The sequence below is a fragment of the Gymnogyps californianus genome, chromosome 3 (genome assembly GCF_018139145.2).
Source record: "Gymnogyps californianus isolate 813 chromosome 3, ASM1813914v2, whole genome shotgun sequence".
Lineage (NCBI taxonomy): Eukaryota > Metazoa > Chordata > Aves > Accipitriformes > Cathartidae > Gymnogyps > Gymnogyps californianus.
Window position 1 is genome coordinate 100,285,142 of NC_059473.1, and position 22,287 is coordinate 100,307,428.

The following is a 22,287-nucleotide window of genomic DNA, read 5'->3' on the forward strand; positions in this document are numbered from 1 at the left end:
CTTGCTTGGCTGATCAGTCATGTGGGAATATTTTGACAAATCTGATATTTTTAACAATTACATGCTGCATGGATCTTGTTACAACCTGTTCAGAATTTTAGAGTGTTTCTCATAAATCATGCTGCTTGTGTTGGCATAGTAAACCTTTATTTTTGTACATAAATACAACTTTTCATGTGAGATTTTTTTTTTATTCTTTATTCTTTACTCATAGCATAGGTTTCTTTGTTATCATGTGGTTAGAACTGCCACTGTGATTCCTTAATTTTCAAAGGTGAAAGGACTAAAACATAAAAATTTTCAAAACTTACAGAAAACTGTTTCCTCATGAGTAGCGGTTTTAGTACAATTTGTCCTTCAAAAAGAAGCTTAGGTACATTTTTAGGAAGCTGAAACATTAGGGAAACTCATCAGGATGTCAGGATCTCATGCAGTGGCCACAGCAGTTTTTCAACCATCTGAATGCTGATGGCATTTTCTGTGGAACAGTGTAATTATAGGAGCTCTTAACTATCTGTGTCTTTTACCTCGGAGAAAAGTGTTTTACTGTAGCTGAACTGAATGGGAGTCTTAAGGGATCTTTTTTCCATGGGCGTTGAATCAGATTCTTAAAGAATAAATATGAAGTTTATTGTGAAACTCGCAGTGGCCTTGTGCCAGCTGTCGTTTGGACTTATCAGTGACCTCAGTGGTAATTAAAGGCCTGACCCTTTTTTCCCAAACACACCCCTTACAGTTCTAACTTTTAAGCCTTATCCCATTTTCCTTTGGAAAAGCGGTAATGCTTTGTGTCTGGGCTGGGCATTTAATTAACTTTGCTTCCAGAAGGGAGGAGAGTGGCACTTGAAAAGACTTTCCCAAGCTATGTGGTCTGAAAAGCTTCTGTTGGATCTGTAATATTACAATTCTTGATAATGCCTGGGGATGACACTGGTTTTATAAAGGCTTGTCAGCTGAACTTCAGTTTTTCAAAAGAAATGTGATTCAGATTTGACTCTAATTTTGCCTGTTCTGGAAACTGTAAGAAAAGGTCTAATTTGGCATGTTCTCATAATGATCAGTTCAGCTTAATTATAAGGAGACTCCTGATGTTCTAAGGAAGATACTCGATTACAGTAGTCTGCTTTCCTCACTCTATAAAAATGGATGATTTTGCAAGTGTGTGAACACAAAACTCTGCCTTGTTTCCAGGCCCTGCAGCCTGCCAGGGCCACAGTGGCTGTCTCACCTCCCTCAGGGAGTTCTGGTGGCCTCCGGTACATAGGAGTTACTTCTAGTTATTCCTGCCTGATCTGATTATATACTCTCTTTTGCCTCGACTCTAGATTCTGCAGCATGTTAATGTTTGTTTCCGCTCCTTCCTACGCTATTTCAGTCGAGAATGTGGTCCCTTGCATTTTAGGTGCTGATCTGGAACATGCTGTACCCTAACACGAATGCCTGCGAGGTCTCTCTATGTGTATGCTGGGTGTGCACCCACTGTATACACAGAAAGGGCCACAACCCTGTTTTCCTGCCACCTTTACTTCTGAATAAGAAAAAGGGAGTGATTCTTCTGTGTTTTCATAGGATCATCATAGAATAGTTTGGATTGGAAGGGACCTTTAAAGGTCCTGTAGTCCAACCCCCCTGCAGTAAGCAGGGACATCTTCAACTAGATCAGGTTGCTCAGAGCCCTGTCCAACCTGACCTTGAATGTTTCCAGGGATGGGGCATCTACCACCTCTCTGGGCAACCTGTTCCAGTGTTTCACCACCCTCATTGTAAAAAATTTCTTCCTTATATGTAGTCTAAATCTACCCTCTTTTAGTTTAAAACCATTACCCCTTGTCCTATTGCAACAGGCCCTACTAAAAAGTAGAGATGTGGCAGTGTTAGAGTGACCTTCCTACTGTACTGCAGCCTGTGCGTCTTTCCATCCTTTTCAAGACCAAGCTGGTTTTGCTTGCAGAAGCAGAAGGGACAGTCCTTCCTCTTTTTACCCATACAAGCATAAGTAGCCTGTGGTTTTATTGTGTAAAACTATGGATTTTGTTCCAGTATCAGCACAACACAACTAATAATATCAAGAAAAATTGTAAAAAACAGGCTTGCTATGGAAGATGGCTTGTTCTTTGCTGTGACCCATGGCAAAAATAGAAATCACTATGTGCAGATTCAGTTCCCTAAGTATGGACATCTAGGGCTGTCTGAGATGTGTAAGGGTATTCAGGACAGACATCTGTGAGGGACTGACCAGGCAAACCTTAGTCCTTCTGGAGAAGCAGGTGGAGGGCAGGTGGCATACCCCCTAAACATAAACATGCAACAGCCCTATAGATGTGTGCCCAGGCAGCTGAATCATGCCTTCGTTCTCTGTTGGTGGAAATGAGAACCAGGCGGGCTGAAGGCAGTGGTGACAGATTTGCTGCGATGCCAGCCCACAGAGGAGGAAGCCAAGCCCAGCAGGCCAGGGTCTTTTAACTGCAGAAGGAGAATGGTACATGAGGTTGGAACCGATACCAACTTGCCTGTAAGGACAACCAGATGTGTCAGCTGAACAGTATGATAAAGCTATGCGAGTTATGCGGGGTATTAGATTGCTAGCTTTCGGAGGCGGCAGCCATCTTCACGATCTTCATTTGTCAAGTGCTTAACATGCTGGGGTCTGGGTGCAAGATTGCAGCTCTGTGACTGCTACAGTTTTAAATGCTGGTTTTTACTAGTGATAGTGCAGGTTCCCCAAGGCACTAGACTGCAAAGCTTAAGCTTACTGGGAAAGTATGATATGAAAATATCTCATGCTCATATCAAGGGGGATGGAACTTTCCTTACCACAAAAATCATAGTATACATGCCAGAAGATGAAGATGGGAAGATGAATCACTTCTGAAACAGTGCCTTAAATTCTCCCTGTCTCTTTTTGACTGGTGAAGCCATTTTGCTTCTCTTGTTTAAGTTTTGTCAGATGCCGCTCAGCCACTCAGTATCTCCCACGTCTTCCTTAAAGAATCTCTTCTCATGCCCAGATTATCAATCTGCCACACTCACGTGGGTATGTTGCAAAAAGTTGCCCAAGGCAATATGTAACCTACTTTGCACGTGGACCTTGCAAAATGTAGGGCTGACAATTCTGTGATTTTACTGAAAAGCCACAAGAACCGTTATGAAATGCCATGGGGCTCAGCAGATCCCACAGATCCATCCAGGGACCCCCATCTGCATCTAGTACTTGTGGTACTACGCGTTCTGAAGGAGGCTGAATGTGGCAGCAACACAGCAATGAAATAGTAAGGTTTGTTTCTCTTGAGTTTAAAGATCTAAGAATTCATTATATATGTTGAGAGACGAGACTTGCCCAAGTGATAGTGAGAGAGAGATGATTTTGCAAGCTTTTCCTCAAGTGGCAGTGTAGGATCTCTTGAGAAGCACAAGATGCTCCTTTTAAAAGAAGTGGTCTGCTGCTTTGAGCGAACATGCTTGCTGCACATCAGTTGCCCAAATACATCTTTTTAGGTGCATATTAGAAGACATTCCTTATTATGTTGTCCTGTACCAGCATACCAACGTAGTATGTCCTAAATAATTAATCTTCACAGTAATTGTCAGCCAATGGCAGAACTAAGACAGACATCTAAGGCGTACTGCTGGTTTTCCTGTTTTGACAGCTCTATGCCACTTTCTTCATACACAGTATGACTTCATCTCTGAAGCATCTGTGATTTCTAGAAAGATAAGGTGGGGAAAATGGTTGTCTCTGTAATACTTTGGAAACCTCAGAGAAGCAAACAGAAGGTCAACAAATGTGTGTTGTGAGAGTCAGACCAGCAGGATAACAAAATTATCCTGCATCTAATGGACAATAAAAGCAGACAGATTAGAAACAGTAGTATTTTCTCATCCCACAATTCAGATACCTGCACGTTGGGCAACTCCCATGAGTTCTACATTGAAAAGAGGGTGAACATTGACTTGGTGCTGCACAGATAGTTCTTCAGCTGTGCTGGTAAAACGTCTCTTAGATGTACACCCCCTTCTTCTGTCCTTAACCTGATGCCCCCCCATACCTCTGGCCAGCAGCCTGCACTGTGGATCTACTCTGGGTTGGGATTCTGCTCTCCTAAGGGAAGTGGAGAGTGGCACGTCCTGGCTGGCAGGGCAGGGAGGAGCAGGGAACCCTCTCTCAGGGTTTTATTGTAAAGCAAACTTGCCTGCTTTTGTCGGAAAGAGTTTAGCACTCGGTTTGGCATAGTTCTTTGAATAGAAAAATAAAAAGTCACAGTTGTTTTGGGTTAAAAATTAAAGACCCTTGTGCTTTTCATCTTCTAAGCATTTAACATAATCAAATCTTGTATCAGGGATTTTAATGATATCTACATGGCTTCCCTTTTCTTTTCACCACAGATGTAGTAGGAGAACATCTGTTCTGTTTCTTTGTTCAGCTTAACAGTACTTCAACATTACCAGACAATTTTTCTCTTGGAAATTTTTTTAAATTAATTGCTTACAGGATTTTTTAAAAAATCACAATTGAAATTAAAATTATATTATTTTGTGTATGTGTGTGAGTGCGTAAAGCTATGTATATGTATGAGAGTACTGGTATGTAACTTGACCATGTATGCAGAGTCTGTATAAACATTTCAGAAAATATTATCAGTTGTAATTCCTTATAGAACAGTCTTCTAGATGACTTGTTCTGGCTAGTCTTCAGCATAAGCATAAATATGCTCTGATGTTATTCTCAATTAAGATGATGGTCTTTGTGAAAACAGATTGCAGGGTAATTTCATGTTTAAAAGTTGAAGTAAGAAAACCTGAACTAAAAAGCATTTATGAAGCTAATCACCAGTATGGAGGCAGTTATTTATTTAACAGGATGTATCTAGAAATTCCCCTGAAAGTCAGGTCAACAGAGCTGTTTATATAAAGTCGAAGATCTGGGTCGATTCCTGCTGCCCTTGTCGTACACACAGAAATGTTGGCAGTCAGAGGAGGGTCCCATAGATCTCATGTTGGAAGTACAGTTCCTCTCTAGCAGAGATGATAACTTTCGAAGAAATTTCTGATGTCGTATTTTATCCTCTGTAAGCTTAGGAAGTTTCTGATCTGGTGCCTCAGTGGGAACGCTAGGGAACTGACATTAAATTGTAGCTGGAAAGCCCTCAACCTCTGTCCTGGCTGGCAATGTCAAAAATCTCTGTTTCCAAGAAATGAGGTCCTTTGTTTCATGTTTAAAGAGCAGCTGGCTGAAATTGTTAAAGAAATTTCAGATAACGTTATATTTAAGCTAATGCTAAGAAACAAGAAGCTGGCCTGTGGACAGACATCTCCCAGCTTTGTTGTGCTTGTCAGAAAAGTTAGGGCTTTTGGCTGTCTCTCTTCTCATTAGATTTGCTCCCTCGCTCATGGTTGGCCTTGCAGGGTCTGCTGGTTATCAACCCTTCTCAACCCGATCTAGTTGAATGAGGTCAGCTGGCAAAGGCTGACCATCTATTAGGGGGTACCACAGGAGGGGATCGGTTGGGTTGGTGACTGCTGGTGGTAGAGTGTTGCTGAGCTGTAGGGAGCACTAACCTCTGCCACTGGCACGGCTGGTGGGAAGGGCTGTGCGTGTCCTTGCCTTCACTAGATCAACCTAATGTCATGTTTCTTTGGTATGGCGTATAAGGTGGATATGTGAGCCATTGGGAAAACTCACTAAGTACTGGGAAATCTGAGGTGACAAAACGTGTTGTTAATTGGTGGACAGTATGCTTTGATTAGTAATAAGTTTAAGGCCAGAAAGTGCATTAACTTTTGGCCTGACTCCAGTGAACATGCATACTGAGGATAATATATATGTTGTGCGTATTTTTTTACAATTCATTGGCTCTAGCTAATGTTGTCTGTTAGTGATCATTATTTAGGTCAAAATAGGTGGGTATCTGGTATCATTTAAATTGTCAAATACTGATTTTTTTTGTTGCTATAGGCATTCATTACCCATAACTTCATACTATTTTTCTTTTCATTTTCGGTAAAATGAAATAAAATGTGATGGAACTGTGCAAGTGCAGACAAATGTGAATTTTGCCTGTTACAATTAATTTGGGTTTGTAAATTTGTGATTAAAGTGAATAAATTTGAAAAGCCATGCTGAGGTATATGTGAGATTTATCTGTATGTTAAAAGATACATGTTAATATGAGTGTGAATTCTCAGGTATAAAAGGGGATCTCATATTTAGTTTTTGCATTTATCTGTGCAGGTTCGAAAGCATGTGAATGACCTATATGAAGACCTAAGAGATGGACATAACTTGATCTCACTTTTAGAAGTCCTTTCTGGAGACACCTTGGTAAGCTTTTAGATCACAATGCAGTGGTTCCAGTTTGTTATATATACATTTGCCCTGTTTGTTAACTCTTTGCATATCGACTGCTGGAGGTTTCTTTGATATTTTCCATAATCTGTGACTTGATACCAAAGACACAAGTTGTATTTCTGTTGGTAAAATATTCCACTGTGAATTCTGTGGGGGAATGCAATCTGTTCTCTTCATTTCTTGTGCTCAGTGAGACTTCCTTTCTTAATAGGGTAATGCGCTATTTTTCTGTTCTTCCCTTTTCTTTACAATTTTTCTTTTAACAAGTATTGGATGCTTAATATCCCTTCACATTAAAGGGAGTAACTTACAAATAGCAAGGATAAAATGTCCCTGAAATTGTCTAACATACTCCTCAGGTGTCATTTCCTTTCTTTGTGAGCATTACTTCCCTTGCTTGGTATTTGTTCTCTTCATTATGTTCTTCTTTTCATGCTCTTCTTTTCATTTGTGGTCTGTCTTGTGTTTTTGCTGTCCTGTCTCCTGTCTGTTATATTCATTAGCCAAGAGAGCGAGATTTTTTGAAGACCTTACGGTTGGTGAGTTCAACAGAAGCATGCGCAAATGAACAGCATGAGGATGTGGAGGATGAGGATAAGGGGGTAGGTGCCGACCCCCATAACTGTACTAACGTAGTGTTTGAAGTGTGGTGTCTGCTAATGTAAATTCTTAGTTTGGTGTGCTGCAGTAGTGTGCTGTAGAAAGGACAAAAGAACTCACGTTGGTAAACCAGGATATGTATGTTTATGATGGAGGTATGGTAAAGACAAATTTTGATTCAGCCTTTTTGCGAACAGCTAAAACACAAATGTTCAAAATTGCTATTTGTTTTCTTTCATTAAACTGTTCCAAACCATGGTGCAAATGTGTATTGGACAACATTATCAAGATGTTATAAAGTAATCTTTTTTAATAATAAATAGGGAAATACCATAATTTCATTAAACCAAGATTTTTTTTTTACTTGCAAATGGTATTGCCCATATACAGCTACTTTAGACAAAGGCTTGAATGCTCTCCTTAGTGAAGTCAATGGCAAAAAATTGATTTGTCTTAATTAGAAGCACCAGTCTACTGCATCCATGGTGTATTTGACATAATATTGGATAATATTTTGAAATGAGGTAATTCAGCTGTGCAGATCTATTTGTTAGAATTTATCAAATGTAAGTTATTTTTATCAGAGCAGATAGTCAAAGTAGAGGATAAGTGACAGCTCTGTGTAGTGCCTACTAAGTATATAGATTGTTTGCAGGGTTTATCTTTCTCGCAACAAATGCTGAATTATTGTTTCACTGTATTTTAACCATCCGGAAGGGAAATATCTACTTATAAAGTGTAAAATGCTGAGTGCTTGTCAGTCCAAGTGAGCTGTATCATGCCTTTGTAGACCTTGCATTATTAGCGTTTGCTAAAGCAACTTGCTGTCATAGGGCCCGAGTGCCTTCTTGGCTCTCTGTGTGTTGTGCTGCAGTTGTGATTTCAGTGGAATTTGTGTGCTTTTTTTTCTGGGGCATAACATAACTCAAACCGCTGCATTTTAGCTGTACATTGAAAAAAATATTTCCCCTCTGAGATGCTATACCTAAATATATAGTTTGGGATTTATTATACCCTCTTTGTTGTGGAAAACCAAGTTCCAGGTCTGCAGTCCTTTGTTCCATCCGGGGAAGCTACTCGGTAGCAAGGGCTGCAGGGCTTGATCCTGGGCTATCGGTGTGAAAAACAAGGGGCTAAATTGAGGGTTCTATAATGGAAATTAGAATTCTTTGTGTTTTAGTTTATGCTTCTTATTCAACTCCATTTTCCCATGTTTCCTTTTGGCAAGCATCTGATACTCCACAGGGGGAAAAAAAAAAAAGGCAGTTGAGGAAGGCTTGGGCTTATCAGTGTGTTTCGCAGTGATTGTCTGAGGAAATACTCATATTCATGGCTGATCCCTAGCAATTATAGTCTGCTTCAGTTTTTTTGCTGTGAAAGTTTGTGAAAAATCTGAAGTAAGGAAGAAGAATAGAAGGATTTGGATATGATGGTGATGATATAAATTTAACTGCTTTCCCATTGCTGATCTGTGACAGCTAAGTACAGTACACTTTTTCTGTGTGATTCTTCTTCTTGGTGATTTTACACTAACTGCATGCAGTTTTGCCATGTTTCCATTAACACTCCACTCATGCTTATTTTACAGTTTCTTCTTGCTAGTTTTGACTTTGCTTTGAGAAGAGTGACTTGTTAGGTTTTTTCACGCTTTATAATGTTCTACCCAAGTTAAGAGTTTAAACTTACACTCTAGGGCTGTATATGTTGTATTATGCTGTTTGGAGGAAGGTATTATCTTTATTAGATGCTTTAAATAAATATGTATCAATAATATAATGATTATGCAGTCATAACATAAACAACATTAAATCATCAAGTTGCATACAGAGGTAAGCTTTTCCATCACAGAGTTTACCAGAGCAACATAAAGGTCCATGACATTACTTATATTTTGCTTTGCTTTAATATACTGTAAATCTTCTATAACAATACTGTAAATCTTCTATAATAATATATTGCAGTTTAGTTTCTATAGGTAGATTCATGTAGGGCCTTTTTTAGCCCTCTTGGCCTTAATAGTACTTTACAGGGAAACAGCTATCAGCCTGCATGGATCAAAGTTGCAGTTTGGGACCACTGATCTCTCTTGCCATCCAGTATGCTAAAGAATTTCAACTACAGTTTTAAAAAAAAATAAATTGTTAAAGCACACTTTTCCACCAAAGGTATTGGCTTCATTAAAACTGTAGTGCTCCAAATGTTTTACATGATATCTTTTAAATCAGACTGTTTGTTCTTTTGTCTGATGAGAAAATCTCACAACTATTGTTTTCCAATTTTAGCCCCGAGAAAAAGGTCGGATGCGTTTTCACAGACTCCAGAACGTCCAAATTGCACTTGACTATTTGAAAAAACGCCAGGTATGGTGAAAATTTTAATATAAAACATTAATGAAAATTTTGTCACCTGTAGCTAATAAATAAAAAATATGTCCTGCTTGGTCTTTATGTATGCTGTATAACAGCTGCTGGTGTAGGCTTGGCTTGATCTCATGCTTGAGATGATTAAGAGAGATGTGGCAAAGGTAACTTTACAGCACCCTTCTCTGAGCAATAACGTCAACACACTCCATGTGGCATATGATGTTAAAGAGGAGAAAATTATGGATAAGATCCTCAGGAGCTGCTTATAGTAGATTTAACTGTCTTTCACGCTGCCCAGACAGTGGCTGGTATGCAGTTTTGTTCACAATCTAATTTTTAGTGCAAAATGCAGATTCAAAGAAATTAGAACATTGTATGGGAGTTCCTTGTTTTGATTATATTTGTTTTGAGAAAACTTCCTCAGGCCTTGATCCTGATGAAAGCAAAACTGGTGCCCTAGAAAGGCAGCAGAGTCACTTGGGCTGCGGAAGATTCAGGCTTAATTTCACCTGTATCTCCTTTAAGCCAAACACTTGAAACCCACACTGCTGGGCGGTTTTCCACTGCTGTGAGTGTCTTTCCGCTTTTAAATTTCTTTTAAACACTTACAGGATTCTTGCTTTCTCCCTTTGAAAAATGGCAATATTAAAAAATGTCCAAAACATGGGTAGAAGGAAAAACTGTACCTCCTTATCCATCCCATCCAAATGAGTTGACACTGCAAATCTGCTTTGTGATTGGTTGATTATTTTTTTTTTTTAATTTTATTTGCTACTTAAAAGGTTTGAAAAAAAATGAGGTAGCAAACCATAGACAGATACTTAATTTGGTTATAAAAACTTACGTATTTTTGTATTTTGAGTGAAATTGCAAACTATCTTTCGGGTCGCTCAGTGATGTGTGTACACCGAGAACTCAATCCTGCTTCGCTGAGTTCAAAGCAAACTTTTCCTGTTAACCTGAGTGAGCCATTGAACAAATTAACTACGAAGTAAATGAATGGCTGCTTGAAACGACAGTCACAATGGCATTTTTATGCAGCGAGACCTCTGGACTTGTGCTGCACCATGCCTTATTTATGCACGACAGACCGTGTGTATTAAAACGCAGGAGATGTGGGATCAGGTCATCCTCATGTTTATGAATGTGCAGGTGTTGTTGCGAACCGCAGGTCTCCATCACGCAGCCGTTGATTGTGATCTGAGGATTTTTGCGCTCTCTTTAGCCTCGCAGTTTCATGAAGATGTCTGTACTCTACTGTACAAAATGCCTGTAGGGCTTTGGTCTTCTTGGCAAGTTGGGAGTGGGACTTGCATTTGATTAAAGTTTCAGCCCCCTGTTAGGTGTTTCTGAACCGTATTTAGGATCTAACTTGTTCAGGTTGGCTGTATAACCTCCAAATACAATGCTTTATTGTGATTGTAAGGCAGAGAGATCCTATATATTGATAATTTTGAAGCCTGACTTGGCAAAAAACAGAGAAAAAAACAAAGAGAAGGTATAGTTGACTATCTTGTAGAGTTTTGCCAAACACAGTTTTTATAATGCAGTGGGAGGAAAACATTTGGATTTGTTTTTAATTTATTTTTTGAACTGTGGAATACACTCATTCTCTTCCCGAGAGAGAGTTTTTGGTCTGGTTTTTTTTTTTTTTCCTAATAGTTAAGATTATGTCTGCAGATCAAGAGAAGGATGTGCCTTTACTTGCTCAGTGTTGATAACAGGGTATATGTTAAAAAGCACGTGCATGTAACTTCACTAACATAAGCATAAAATGCCTTTTAGCTGAGTCATCTTTAATTGCTAGGCTATATGGATACATAATATATATAGAGAAATTAAATGTAATAATAAAAAAATATGACAAAGAAAATAGAATTATTGAACTCGCTCTGGATGTGAGTTTATTGGAGTGGCAAAAATGTCAGCCTTTGTTTTAATCCTATTAACCATTTCATGTTTATAGCACTGCGAATGAGTACAGCAGCCGAAGCGATAATAATTGTTGTCATTATTAAGCCATTGGTTATTTAAATGTGATACTAAATTCCTGGTTTTATCAAGCCAGACCGTTGTGTTTTAGCAGGCCAGTTCTCCTGCTGCTGAATTCTTGCTTTGGTACAGGAAGGTGTGGGGAAGAGGAAAGGCAGGGGTAGCTTCCTGGGTCTCAGCACTGCCCTGAGACTGATACACCAGTAACAGATCATCGTATTCTTGTTATCCTTTCCCCTCTGCCATACCTTCCCCCTCTGACACAGACTGAGGTGAAGGGTATTTGGCATGGGGAGCAGATCTGCCAGTGTAGTGACAGCTGAGGAATCTTCTCAGCTCGGCGTGGGTGGGAAAGGGCAATTCCTGGCGGGCTGCTTACAGCCAGAATGCAATTCCTTTCTGCTTTTGAGAATTAAAAAAAACAACAGACTAGGCTCGGGAAGTGAGTAATGCATCCTTTATAGTCGCGCCTGTGTAGTGCAGCATGTATTTGTGGCATATTTATTTCAATTTTGTCTGTATTTTCTTTCCACGATGGCAGGTGAAACTGGTTAACATTAGAAATGATGACATAACAGATGGGAATCCCAAATTGACTTTGGGATTGATATGGACCATAATTTTGCACTTTCAGGTAAGCCTAGTTTTGTTTGACAGTATGTTTTCAATCAGATTCTTGCGTACAGTTATGATGAATGTGTCAACTTAGACGGGACTCCGTATAGGCTGTGCAAAAATATAGATTATGTCTCTTCTCTAATGTGTGTATGAAGGTTTTGATGATGTATCTTATCTGCTGATGTAAACTGAAGCTGAAGGTGTAGTTTGTTTGCTGTCTAATTTCCACTTTGTGGAGTAAGAACAAAAAATAGCTTGGTTTTTGAACATCATTAAAGACAATGGTGGTATATTTCTTCCAATGTTTGGGCAAACCGGTCTTGTTTTATTCTACAGAATTCTTTTGTTGAATTTTAAAATATAAAAAAAAGTTTTAAATCTTTTTTCATTCTGGATCTGAATTTCTCTGCTGATATGAGTATTTTAGCAAGCACTACTCTCAGCCTTGAGCTGAGAGTACTTTAGCATTTGTTTTTAGCCCCAGCGATGGTAATGCAGGTCACACTAGGTGGCACTCTGGTTGTTGTACACTGGTGGTATTGTGTACAGTATAATGCAGCCTTACAGTGTGTGGTGTTAAATTGCTCCTCAAAATGAGGCTTTCACAGTGGCTGTGGCTGTAGATGATGTAATTCAGATGACAGATAATTCCCATTTAGTGACTGCAGCATTGTTAGCGATAAACTCCCTGCTGTGCAGGCATTTTAAATGATCAGAAAATTACATGATCATACAGAAAAAGCGTGGTTCACTTAGGAGTATCCTGCACTGGATTTATGACTGGAAAAAAAAATTCTTAAAAAAACCCAAAAAGGCTGCTAGGATCTAATTTGCCTTTCTGCACATCCTAATGAGGAACAGAAGACATGAATAGGGCTAATGTGGCCCTAGTCTAAACAGGGTGCACAGCTTAGCCCAGGCCAGTGCACAGGGTAAAGGAGAAGCCACTAACTGCTCACCACTAGCGAGGACCTGAAGTTCCCTCAGCTCTCCTCTGTCATGTCAGTCTTTGCTCCCACGTGGTTATACAGAGAAAGAAGGCTGGGCTTAAATATATTTAAGCATGACCCACATAATTAGGCAGTGACTGAATGTTGCTGTGTTTTAAGAAATAAAGATTATTAACAACTTATTAATAGAAGCTGTTAGTGGAAGTTAAACCTTTACTTGATGTATGTTTTATCTTTCTGAACCTGATGAGTAGGTTTTTGCAGGATGAAATTGTTAGTTTTTCTCACCAGCTGAAGCACAGGACAACTGGCACAATTTTATAAAAAGTGATGAAAGTTAGCGTTACTAGTTACAGCTGTAAAAAATTATGAGAAGGAAAAACATTTATATAAAAGTAACTAATTTAGGTGACTAATAAGGTAGCCAGCTCCATATGAAATATGTAAAAGCATTTAAATTGTACCTGAAACACACTTACTTACTCTGTCCTGACCTCCAATAACTACCAACTAAATGTCTACCGATACAATTCAGATCTTGCAGATCTGTCAGAATAGAATAGACTATTTCAGTTGGAAGGGACCTACAACAATCATCTAGTCCAACTGCCTGACCAATTCAGGGCTGACCAAAAGTTAAAGCATGGTATTAAGGGCATTGTCCAAATGCCTCTTAAACACTGACAGGCTTGGGGCATCGACCATCTCTCTAGGAAGACTGTTCCAGTGTTTGACCACCTTCTCGGTAAAGAAGTGCTTCCTAATGTCAAGTATAAACCTCCCCTGACGCAACTTTGAACCATTCCCACGTGTCCTATCACTGGATCCCAGGGAGAAGAGCTCAGCACCTCCCTGTCCATTTCCCCTCCTCAGGAAGCTGTAGAGAGCAATGAGATCACCCCTCAGCCTCCTTTTCTCCAAACTAGACAAGCCCAAAGTCCTTAGCCGCCCCTCACAAGACATGCCTTCCAGCCCTTTCACCAGGTTTGTTGCCCTCTGGATGCATTCAAGAACCTTCACATCCTTCTTAAATTGTGGGGCCCAGAACTGCACACAGTACTCAAGGTGAGGCCGCACCAAGGCTGAATACAGCGGGATAATCACCTCTCTTGACTGGCTGGTTATACTGTGTTTGATGCACCCCAGGATGTGGTTTGCCCTCTTGGTGAGCTTTTTTTTTTTCAAAATAGTATCTTAAAAAATCAGTGTTAAAATAATTTTAAGAATGAGTAGTGGTTCTTGGACTAGATATTAAGCCTCACTAGTAAATATGAAATAACCGAAGAACAGGATTTTTAAAAAAATGTTTTCTGTCTTTTTGCTATTAATGGCTGCAGTACCTACGCTGAATGCAGAAGGGGTTTGTAAGGTTATGTAAGAGACACCACACTAAGCTGTGCTAGCCTGGCATTTGCCTGTATGCCACTTCTTTTGAAGTATATGGCGATTTGGTGTCATTGACACCCGTATATGGCCGATTCGGGTTCAGAATGTATAAGGAAGTTCAGAAGAATGTGTGTACTTACACATCATATTTTCTTGTCTTCGCTTAGATTTTGAAAGAGGGAAAAATCTGAACAGAGAAGTCTAACAGCAGAATCTTCACAAAGGGATGAAGCTTCATGATAATAACTGTGTTTATGCATGGAGTAATCCTATAGATCTTGGGAAAGTTGTGATGAGATTCAGTTTGAAGTTAAGACACCTAAATTCAGGTGCTTATGGGGAGCTGTGTTCATATGCATTAAGTGTCTAAATTGTCCCTGTAATCTGATAATCTGAGTGATAGAGGTTTGGTCTAAACGGCTAGTATAGCCTAGAGAGTGAGTCAACTAACCAGCTACTAGAGGCTCACTCTATTTGACTAAACATAAACATCTGTGGTGTTGGAGATTTATGAGACGCCCACATGAGTACAAGAAACATGACATAGGTCTTACGGGAAAACCACTATCATATGGGAAGAGACAGATCAGGCAGGATAAACTGCATCTTAAATGGTGGTAAACACGTTTAGCAACAGATTTGATGCCTGGAGGGCGAGTCACTACAGTGGGTGAAGTTGGTGGAGCAATTCAGATCACTTGCAGTAGGTGCCTAGAGCACCTACTGAGCTATTCAGTTGTCCAGTATAGGTGCTTAGTGTGATCTGAGAGGACACGGCATATCCAGTAGCATATGCAGTGGGAAGCAAGTTTCCTTAGGTCCTGTGGTGTATCTGCTATCCCCATGTAGATATCCCAGATAGTTTCAAGTGTCTCAAACGTTCTAGATGGTCAATTGACTTTCTTCTTATGTCTCTGCTTCAGGATGTGAAGCATTGCTGTTCAAGATCCGTTCATTGTACTAACTATATCTCCAGGGCTTTTGATGCCATTTCCTAAAGACAGGTGGCATTTGAGTGACATCTGAGGTGTGCTAGAGTATCCAGGACATGCATATGGAGTTCTCTGATGAGACACCAGATCTATGAGAGACCCATGCTCTTCTAGACCTGCAGCTGGAGGCCAGTTGGGGTATAGCAGGATATCTCAGAGCTCTAGAAGCCCATGTTTAGGAAGCTAAATCCTGCCTCCACTGGTTAAAGTGGTCTCTTCAAGACCCAGCCAGCATGTAAACACGAGTATGTAGACACCTACTTTGAGGTGTCTTAATCTGAACTACCCCTTAAATTTTCCAGCATTTGCAGAAGTAGTTAATTTCTCAGTGAGTATAAGGAGCTGTTTGCTGTGTGATGTTACTGCCTCTGCTCCATCATTTAAGTGTATTCTAATAACACTGCAACCTGGGAGGTAGTCAAGATGCCAGGGATCTTTTTTGGCTGTTGTTTGTGCCTTCTTGTTTCTCTGAGTCATGGCACTTATCTGCAGGATAATACTTCCTCAAAATAGAAAATCCTTCTGAGTACTGGAATGAATTTAGGAATGATTTAGGGGAAAGACAAGATGAACAAAATTAAATGATGATACGCATTTGAGGATTACATTTCTCTTGCATCTGAATTATGTCTAGAGATGGTTATGGCTTTGTGACTTGGTACCCATAATTAGATAAATATAAATGTTGTTCTGAGTTATACCACTGACTTTTGCAGCTGCACAAGTCCAGAAATTGTACATTCTTCTGTGTCCCAAGTAATTACGTATAAGATATAGAAAAGATGGGATGGGAAATCTGGTGGTTTATTGAGTTGAGTATGTTAGAAAATAATTTGTCATGTGGATATTGAAAATCCCTGAGACATATATGTTATTAGGATTTAGGCAAGCTTTCAATCTATGCATTTCACATGCTTTTAATAATACGTGGCTTTTTTAAAATTCAATTTCATAATGCAATAACTACTGTAAGTTATTTTCCTGGCACCTGTAGAACATGCTAAATCAGATTACAGTATTTTATATAATTCTAGGCTGTATGTATAAATATCCAAATTAATACCTGAATGTACTCCAACACCCAATACATTTTCACTGATGACATTGGAGATGAGCAACTGTAAATGAAAGCAGAATTTGGCCTCAGTAAGTAACCACAATTTTAGTAAGATAATTTCTGTGAAAATTGGTGATCATTTCTTTTCAAACCACTACAAACATTCTTTAACAAATGCTGAATATTTAGAATAATTCGCAGTTGCTTGAAAAAAACATGCCAAAACAAAGCAGAACCCGAAACTTTAAACTTTCAGGCATCCAAAGTTAGGCCTTTGTGAACTCAGACCTTAAAAAATTTCTGGAGCTTCGAAGTCATGACTCAATTGACTTTTTCTATTTCAGTTTCATCATCATTTTGCAGCTCAGGAACTGCTGTGAAACACTTTTCCTTCCACCCTCCCCACCTCCCTGCTGTCAGGCCTCTTTGCAGGATGCTGCTTTTCAAGGCTCTAGTTGGTAACTTTTTTGTCCAGATGTTACAGTACCGTCCAGCCCCCTCTGGCCAGACGGGTGCTTTGTCTCAGGCCTCTTTAGAGCATGTGTTATCTCTTCACATTTCTCTAGTCAGCCAGCAAATACTTTTTTTTTTTTTTGGTGCTGACTCCCCATAAGCCTTCAAGCAAAATTTGTTCTTTATCAGTCTGCCCTGAAGCAGTCTATAGACGGTTCATTTGGTCCAGCAGATCAGCAGTTAAACTTTTACCCATGTTGGGCAAGAAGGTAAGAAGGGTGGATTTGTTTGTAGATGACTTGGCTGAGATAAAGGACAGCCACCCAGCTGTTTCTCAAGTTTGTGATACCCCTTACCACAGTTAGATCTTCAGAGCCTGCAATGCAGGTAGTAATTTTGAAGCACTCTTGCGTTGGTCATGAAGGCTGTGGCCTTCATACAGGGTGGCCAGAGGAGGAGACAGTTCAGCTGCGGTGGCCCATTCCAGTAAATGACGTGCAGAAGGCATAGGAATAATGAGACATCTGGGACCTGTGCACCTTCCTCTGCTTCAGCTGCTCTGCTGTTAAATCTGTGATGGGGGTCACCATACAAGAGATAAGCTGCCTGCTTTCCTGAGGTAGCAATGTGGAGTTGAGAGAGCTGGGTCTGGCCTTCACTCACCGTTCTCCTGGCACCTCTTTCTGCTGGGAGCAGCTGGCTGATGGCAGCTGGCTCTGAAGCTTGCCTCTGGGTCTTGCCCGAGCCATGAGTGTTGGAGCCCAAGGATTGAAGTTTAATCTGCCTCTGCTTTAAAATAGCTAGAACAGTTCAAGGTTTGATCTTCTCAAAGATTTAAAGATGGAGCTACACAGCCAGTTGTCTAATCTCAGACTATAAGTGATTGTAGGATAAACTATTCCACCTGGGAGTTGCGATTCCCAGTCATTAGCCATTGCAGCAGACCTGTCATGCAGCATGTGGTGGGGTATACTCTTGCTGTACTTTATTCCTCAGCTGAACTAGTTACCTCTTCCGGAATTCTTCAGCAATTAAAAAAAAAAAAAAAATTGCTAACTCTCAGGTAAGAAAATGAATATGGACTTCTTGGCATTTTTGGGACTCATCTGAATCACTGCAAGGATGAGAGGCACTAAGGCTCATTGCAGAGTCATATTTAGACTTTGTCTCTACAAATAGTGGGATATCTGTAGCAGGATAAGATTTAGGAGCAGTTAGCTCATCCATTTGATTCTCTTCGTCCTTAATCCCATACAACCACCAAGGAAGAACAAATTCCTCTTTTTGTAAGCCATCTCACTGGATGTAAACCTCTGCTGTTCAGGGTCATGACTTTTGGTAGCTCAGTGGTACCTGAAAGCTGAACAGCTCTTTCAGATTTTGAGGAGCGGTTGCCAGTACATCTCAGACAGCTCCGAGTATAACCTCTTGTTTGTGCTGGCAAGCCTTTATTTTTTGCCTTGTTCTCTATCTTGTGGTGCTTTAATTTTCACTTTCTCTTTGGCCTATGTTTATCTCTCTGTCATTCTGCATGTGACCTTTGGGCTGTGCAACAGAATGCTTGCTGATTATCTGGTATGCTGTTTTAGTACCATGAAATGACACGTCCCATTTATGCTAAATGCTCCATTGCTTTTGCTGTGTTGCATAAACAAAGAAAAAAAAAAAAAAAAGAGGGGGAAGAGATCTTAGATCCAAAGCTACCTGAAATGCATTCCTAGTAGGCTTTTGATGATGTTATTCTAGGATAAAAGATACCAGGCACGGTTTGACTGGCAAAGTGGAATAACCTTTCCTTTATAACGTGTGCTAACTATATGAAACCAATGATAAATCATAAATTAGCAGTGTGCAAAGGATGAATGGTCTGTGTTTTGCAGACTAACAAATACACAGATATTCAACAACATTGCCACTATAATGTGTAATACACCTGTCCTATGTTAAGAACATAAGGCATTTCAGAGTCACAGACATCCTTGACAAGTTACAGGAATCTAGGGTTAAATGCAAACCCATACAAATCTGCATGAGCTATTTCATGTCTTGATGCTAATCTTTTGTTTGCCATGTCTTAATGTTAAGGTCTTGTTTCTGATAAAGCAGACTCTAAGACAGATCAAATTGCAGACAAGTGTTGGTCTAATCATGTTATTCATGTTATACTTCTTAAGGGTTTATGTGCCAGAAAAAGTCTTTCACTAATCTCTGCTTAAAACTTTCCAGCATTGGTGGGTATAAATTTGTATCTTTGGGTTTTTCGTTTAAAAAAAAAAAAAAAAAACAAAAACCACAAGGAAAAGGAAAGAAACACAGCAATCCATGATAGTATTTTTAACAGCTTTGATCATCTGGATCTTTGGCTTTAGCCAGCGCTGAGCTTCCATTCGGGTCTAGTCAGATGTCTGAGACAAAGCCCCTGGTATGGTCAGGTCTTCGATATATTGTGGTGGTTCTCGTAGGCTGCAGTGGTAGTCTCTTTTGATGCTTTAGAATATCGTATTTCTTTGCTCTAGCAGACAGGTTTTAGAAGAAATTTCAATGTCCCTTTTCTGAATCTCCAGTTTAATCCTGTTATCTCTGTCTCTTTCCTTGCTGAGACAAAAGTTACGACTTTATAGAATTTCAGTTAGCTGAAAGTGGTCATTTTGGTTTTAGTTACTTGCACTTTGATTTATCATCTTCAGTTAACATGGAATATGATTTTGCATAGGTTTTTTTATATTAAAAAAACCACAACTGATATAAATGCATTTTGTCAGTTCTTTTGTCCTTGATCTTTTCTTTGGTTCAAGAGTATAAGTGACTTATAAAGTTAAGGTGACTATAAAGTTACTTTTTGGTTTATGGAAAAACAAGGAACAGCAGAAAGAATTGTTAATAGAGAGGTGATAGCCTTCTCACTCAGGAACAGCTGGTACGTATTGTTAAATTGGTTAAGTATCAAAAATACATATTGCTTACCTATTTCTAGGAAGATAGAAAGGCACAAATACTACTAATAATCTGTAGAGATGTATTTAGAATGCATTTATTCCTAGCTAGTGTTTAGAAAAGGTTAAATTTCTAGGACTAGCTGCAGTTAGACCAGGTGCATTCAACTAAATTGACCTGGAGTATGCAGCAGTAAGCCAGGATAGCTGGGAGCACTGAGCTTGTAACCAGTGTTTCAGAACTGATTCTTGGTTTTTTGCTCTCTCAATTTTTAAATTCCACTTGAGAGGCATCTGGTTTTCTGAAAAAGTGAATTACCTACTCTTAAGAAAAAATAATCAAAATTTAAGGTATGTATGAAAGAGGATGTGCAAGATCAGAGACTTTCTAAATTACTGATTACATTACAAAATGTAGATTGTCAGCTGTAAAATAACATTATGTTTTCCTTCTGACCTATCTTGAATTAGATTTGATTTGACATTTTTATGACAGTCAGTGTGCCACTGATTCCAACTGGAGTTTTGAAATAACAGAGAATGCTTTAGGGATGTTTTCTGTTTGGAAGAAGGTGGTATCATGCTGACTGTTAAACAGATGTAAACAGTTTAAAGGAAATACATACTAAATCCCACTCCATTAAAACTCAGTTAAATAGTCTAATATAATTATTGTTTAGAAACCTCAGTGCCCATGTGTCTTAATTTAAATATGCACTTGCATTGAAAATTTAAATTTGCGGTATTTTAAAGCAAATTCTTAACTCCTGTGAAATTTGTGGAGGAAGAACAACATTGGCAGTATACTTGTGGTAGGCTGTATTTACTTTAATACATTTTCGATTAGACTTAATATAGCATGAAAACTTGCAATTGTTCATTCAAATGCTGGACACTTGTCTTTAACATTTTACATAATTTCTACTGTATAAAGATAATCATAATAAGTTTTTTATAAGAGTACAGAATGTAATATTTTAATAGTATTATACTATGACCTATTTAACCATATATTATTGTTATTAGACATGTTGTTGTTAAACCAGAAGCTATATCTGTGTGAAACGAAATCGGTCTTGGTCCGTTGCACTGCAAAGTTCTGAGTCATCTTTTCTTATGAGAGAGGAGAAAAAGGGGTATATTTTCAGGCGTAAAAGCCATTTGTTTGTACAAACACAGCAGTGTCATTTACAAAGACTTTTTTTTTTTTTTCTCCCCAATGTGCTTTTCTGTTAATTAAGGGGGGCCACATCAGGACCCAACTCAGTCCCATGTAGAAGTGTGTTTTAAATCAGAGTGTCCTCTGGCTTTGGCTGAAAGTAACTTTTCTAAGCTGACTAGAATACAGCTTTTCACTGTGAGTAAAGGGAGCAAATGTCACAACTACACCTGTATGTTAAGCATACTACAAATGCAAATACAAATCAAGGTCATGAAAAGAGTGCGGTCATAGCATAAACATCTACTTTGAAAAGAAACATGTTAGCATTGTGCCTGTAAGTAGCTGCCAGTCTATTGGTACAGTATTCTGTAACAGCCTTCTAGTCCCTTAGTGTTACGTTATAAAATTTTCTAAGCATTACTGTCAAATTTTACCCCAGTGCCCTGAGAGTAGTCAGCAATGAGCATCTGTATTCTTGGAAATTCTTTGGAGGCTGATCCTGCTTCTTTGCTGTATTATTCATTCTAGATCCCGTTGGTAAAATGTCATAGAATACTTCAGTGGAACTGGCCTCTGGGGATAACGTCTCTGGGTTTTATTATTGCAATTCCTTTTCAAATAAGCAAGGGAAACTCAGTGGTAACACCTGATAATGCTTGGCAAGTCACTCGGTAGTTCCTTCTCAGCGTGAGAAACCATACACATCTACCCCTGCTGATGTGTGTTGGTTTTAGTAGGTTTTGCATATCAGTAACAAAACTGAAGTGGAAGCTTAAAAACATATTTTGCAAACAAAGTATGCCGGTGATTAGACTTGCTTGCATTTTAATAGTGTACATTTCTACCTAGTTTCAGGTGTAGTTAGGTGCTTCTTGGCTGTTACATTCAGAGCTACACAGATGCCTACAGAACAGGAGCATGGGTGGAGGATAAAGCTCCATTTTTATAAACAGTAACTTTGTGGACAGTTTTCTAGACAGACTGGCTCTTACAATTTGTTTCACCTTTATCTACCAAAAGGTTTAAGTCTGCTGCAAAGTTCCAGCCCCCAGTACACAGCACCACTGCCCTGAGCAAGTGGTTACGCTTGTATGATAGTAGTGAAGCAGCAGGTTATTTATAGCTGACAAATCAGTGAAAAATCACATCAGCCGCTATGAAAACTCCACATACAAATAAAAATTTGACCCCCAACAAGCTGTCAGAGCAATCTCTGATCCTTCACTTTAATCTTCCCTTCTGTGGATCATTGGATACGTAATAAAACCATATGAAGTGCAAACCAAATCTGCTAACTAAATCCCTGCTATTTGCTGCGCTGCTTGCTTTTGGATTTGGAGTGTAGCTAATAGTTTCAAAGGTTGCTGCATATTTTTCGACTTTATCTTGCTCGAGTTACTAAATGAAACGGGAAGTTAAAATGCATGCGAGAATT

At 39.2% G+C, this 22,287-nt stretch overlaps 1 protein-coding gene across 4 annotated transcripts in view; it reads left to right on the plus strand.

Annotated features, from left to right (window-relative positions):
* The window catches only part of DST (dystonin), a 315,541-nt gene that overhangs the window by 112,832 nt on the left and 180,422 nt on the right, over positions 1–22,287 (plus strand). For all 4 annotated transcript variants that reach the window (XM_050893474.1, XM_050893475.1, XM_050893476.1 and 1 more), the window contains 3 exons: positions 6,230–6,319; positions 9,229–9,306; positions 11,843–11,935. In XM_050893474.1, the coding sequence (XP_050749431.1) occupies positions 6,230–6,319; positions 9,229–9,306; positions 11,843–11,935 (261 nt within the window). The remainder of the gene's footprint in view (positions 1–6,229; positions 6,320–9,228; positions 9,307–11,842; positions 11,936–22,287) is intronic.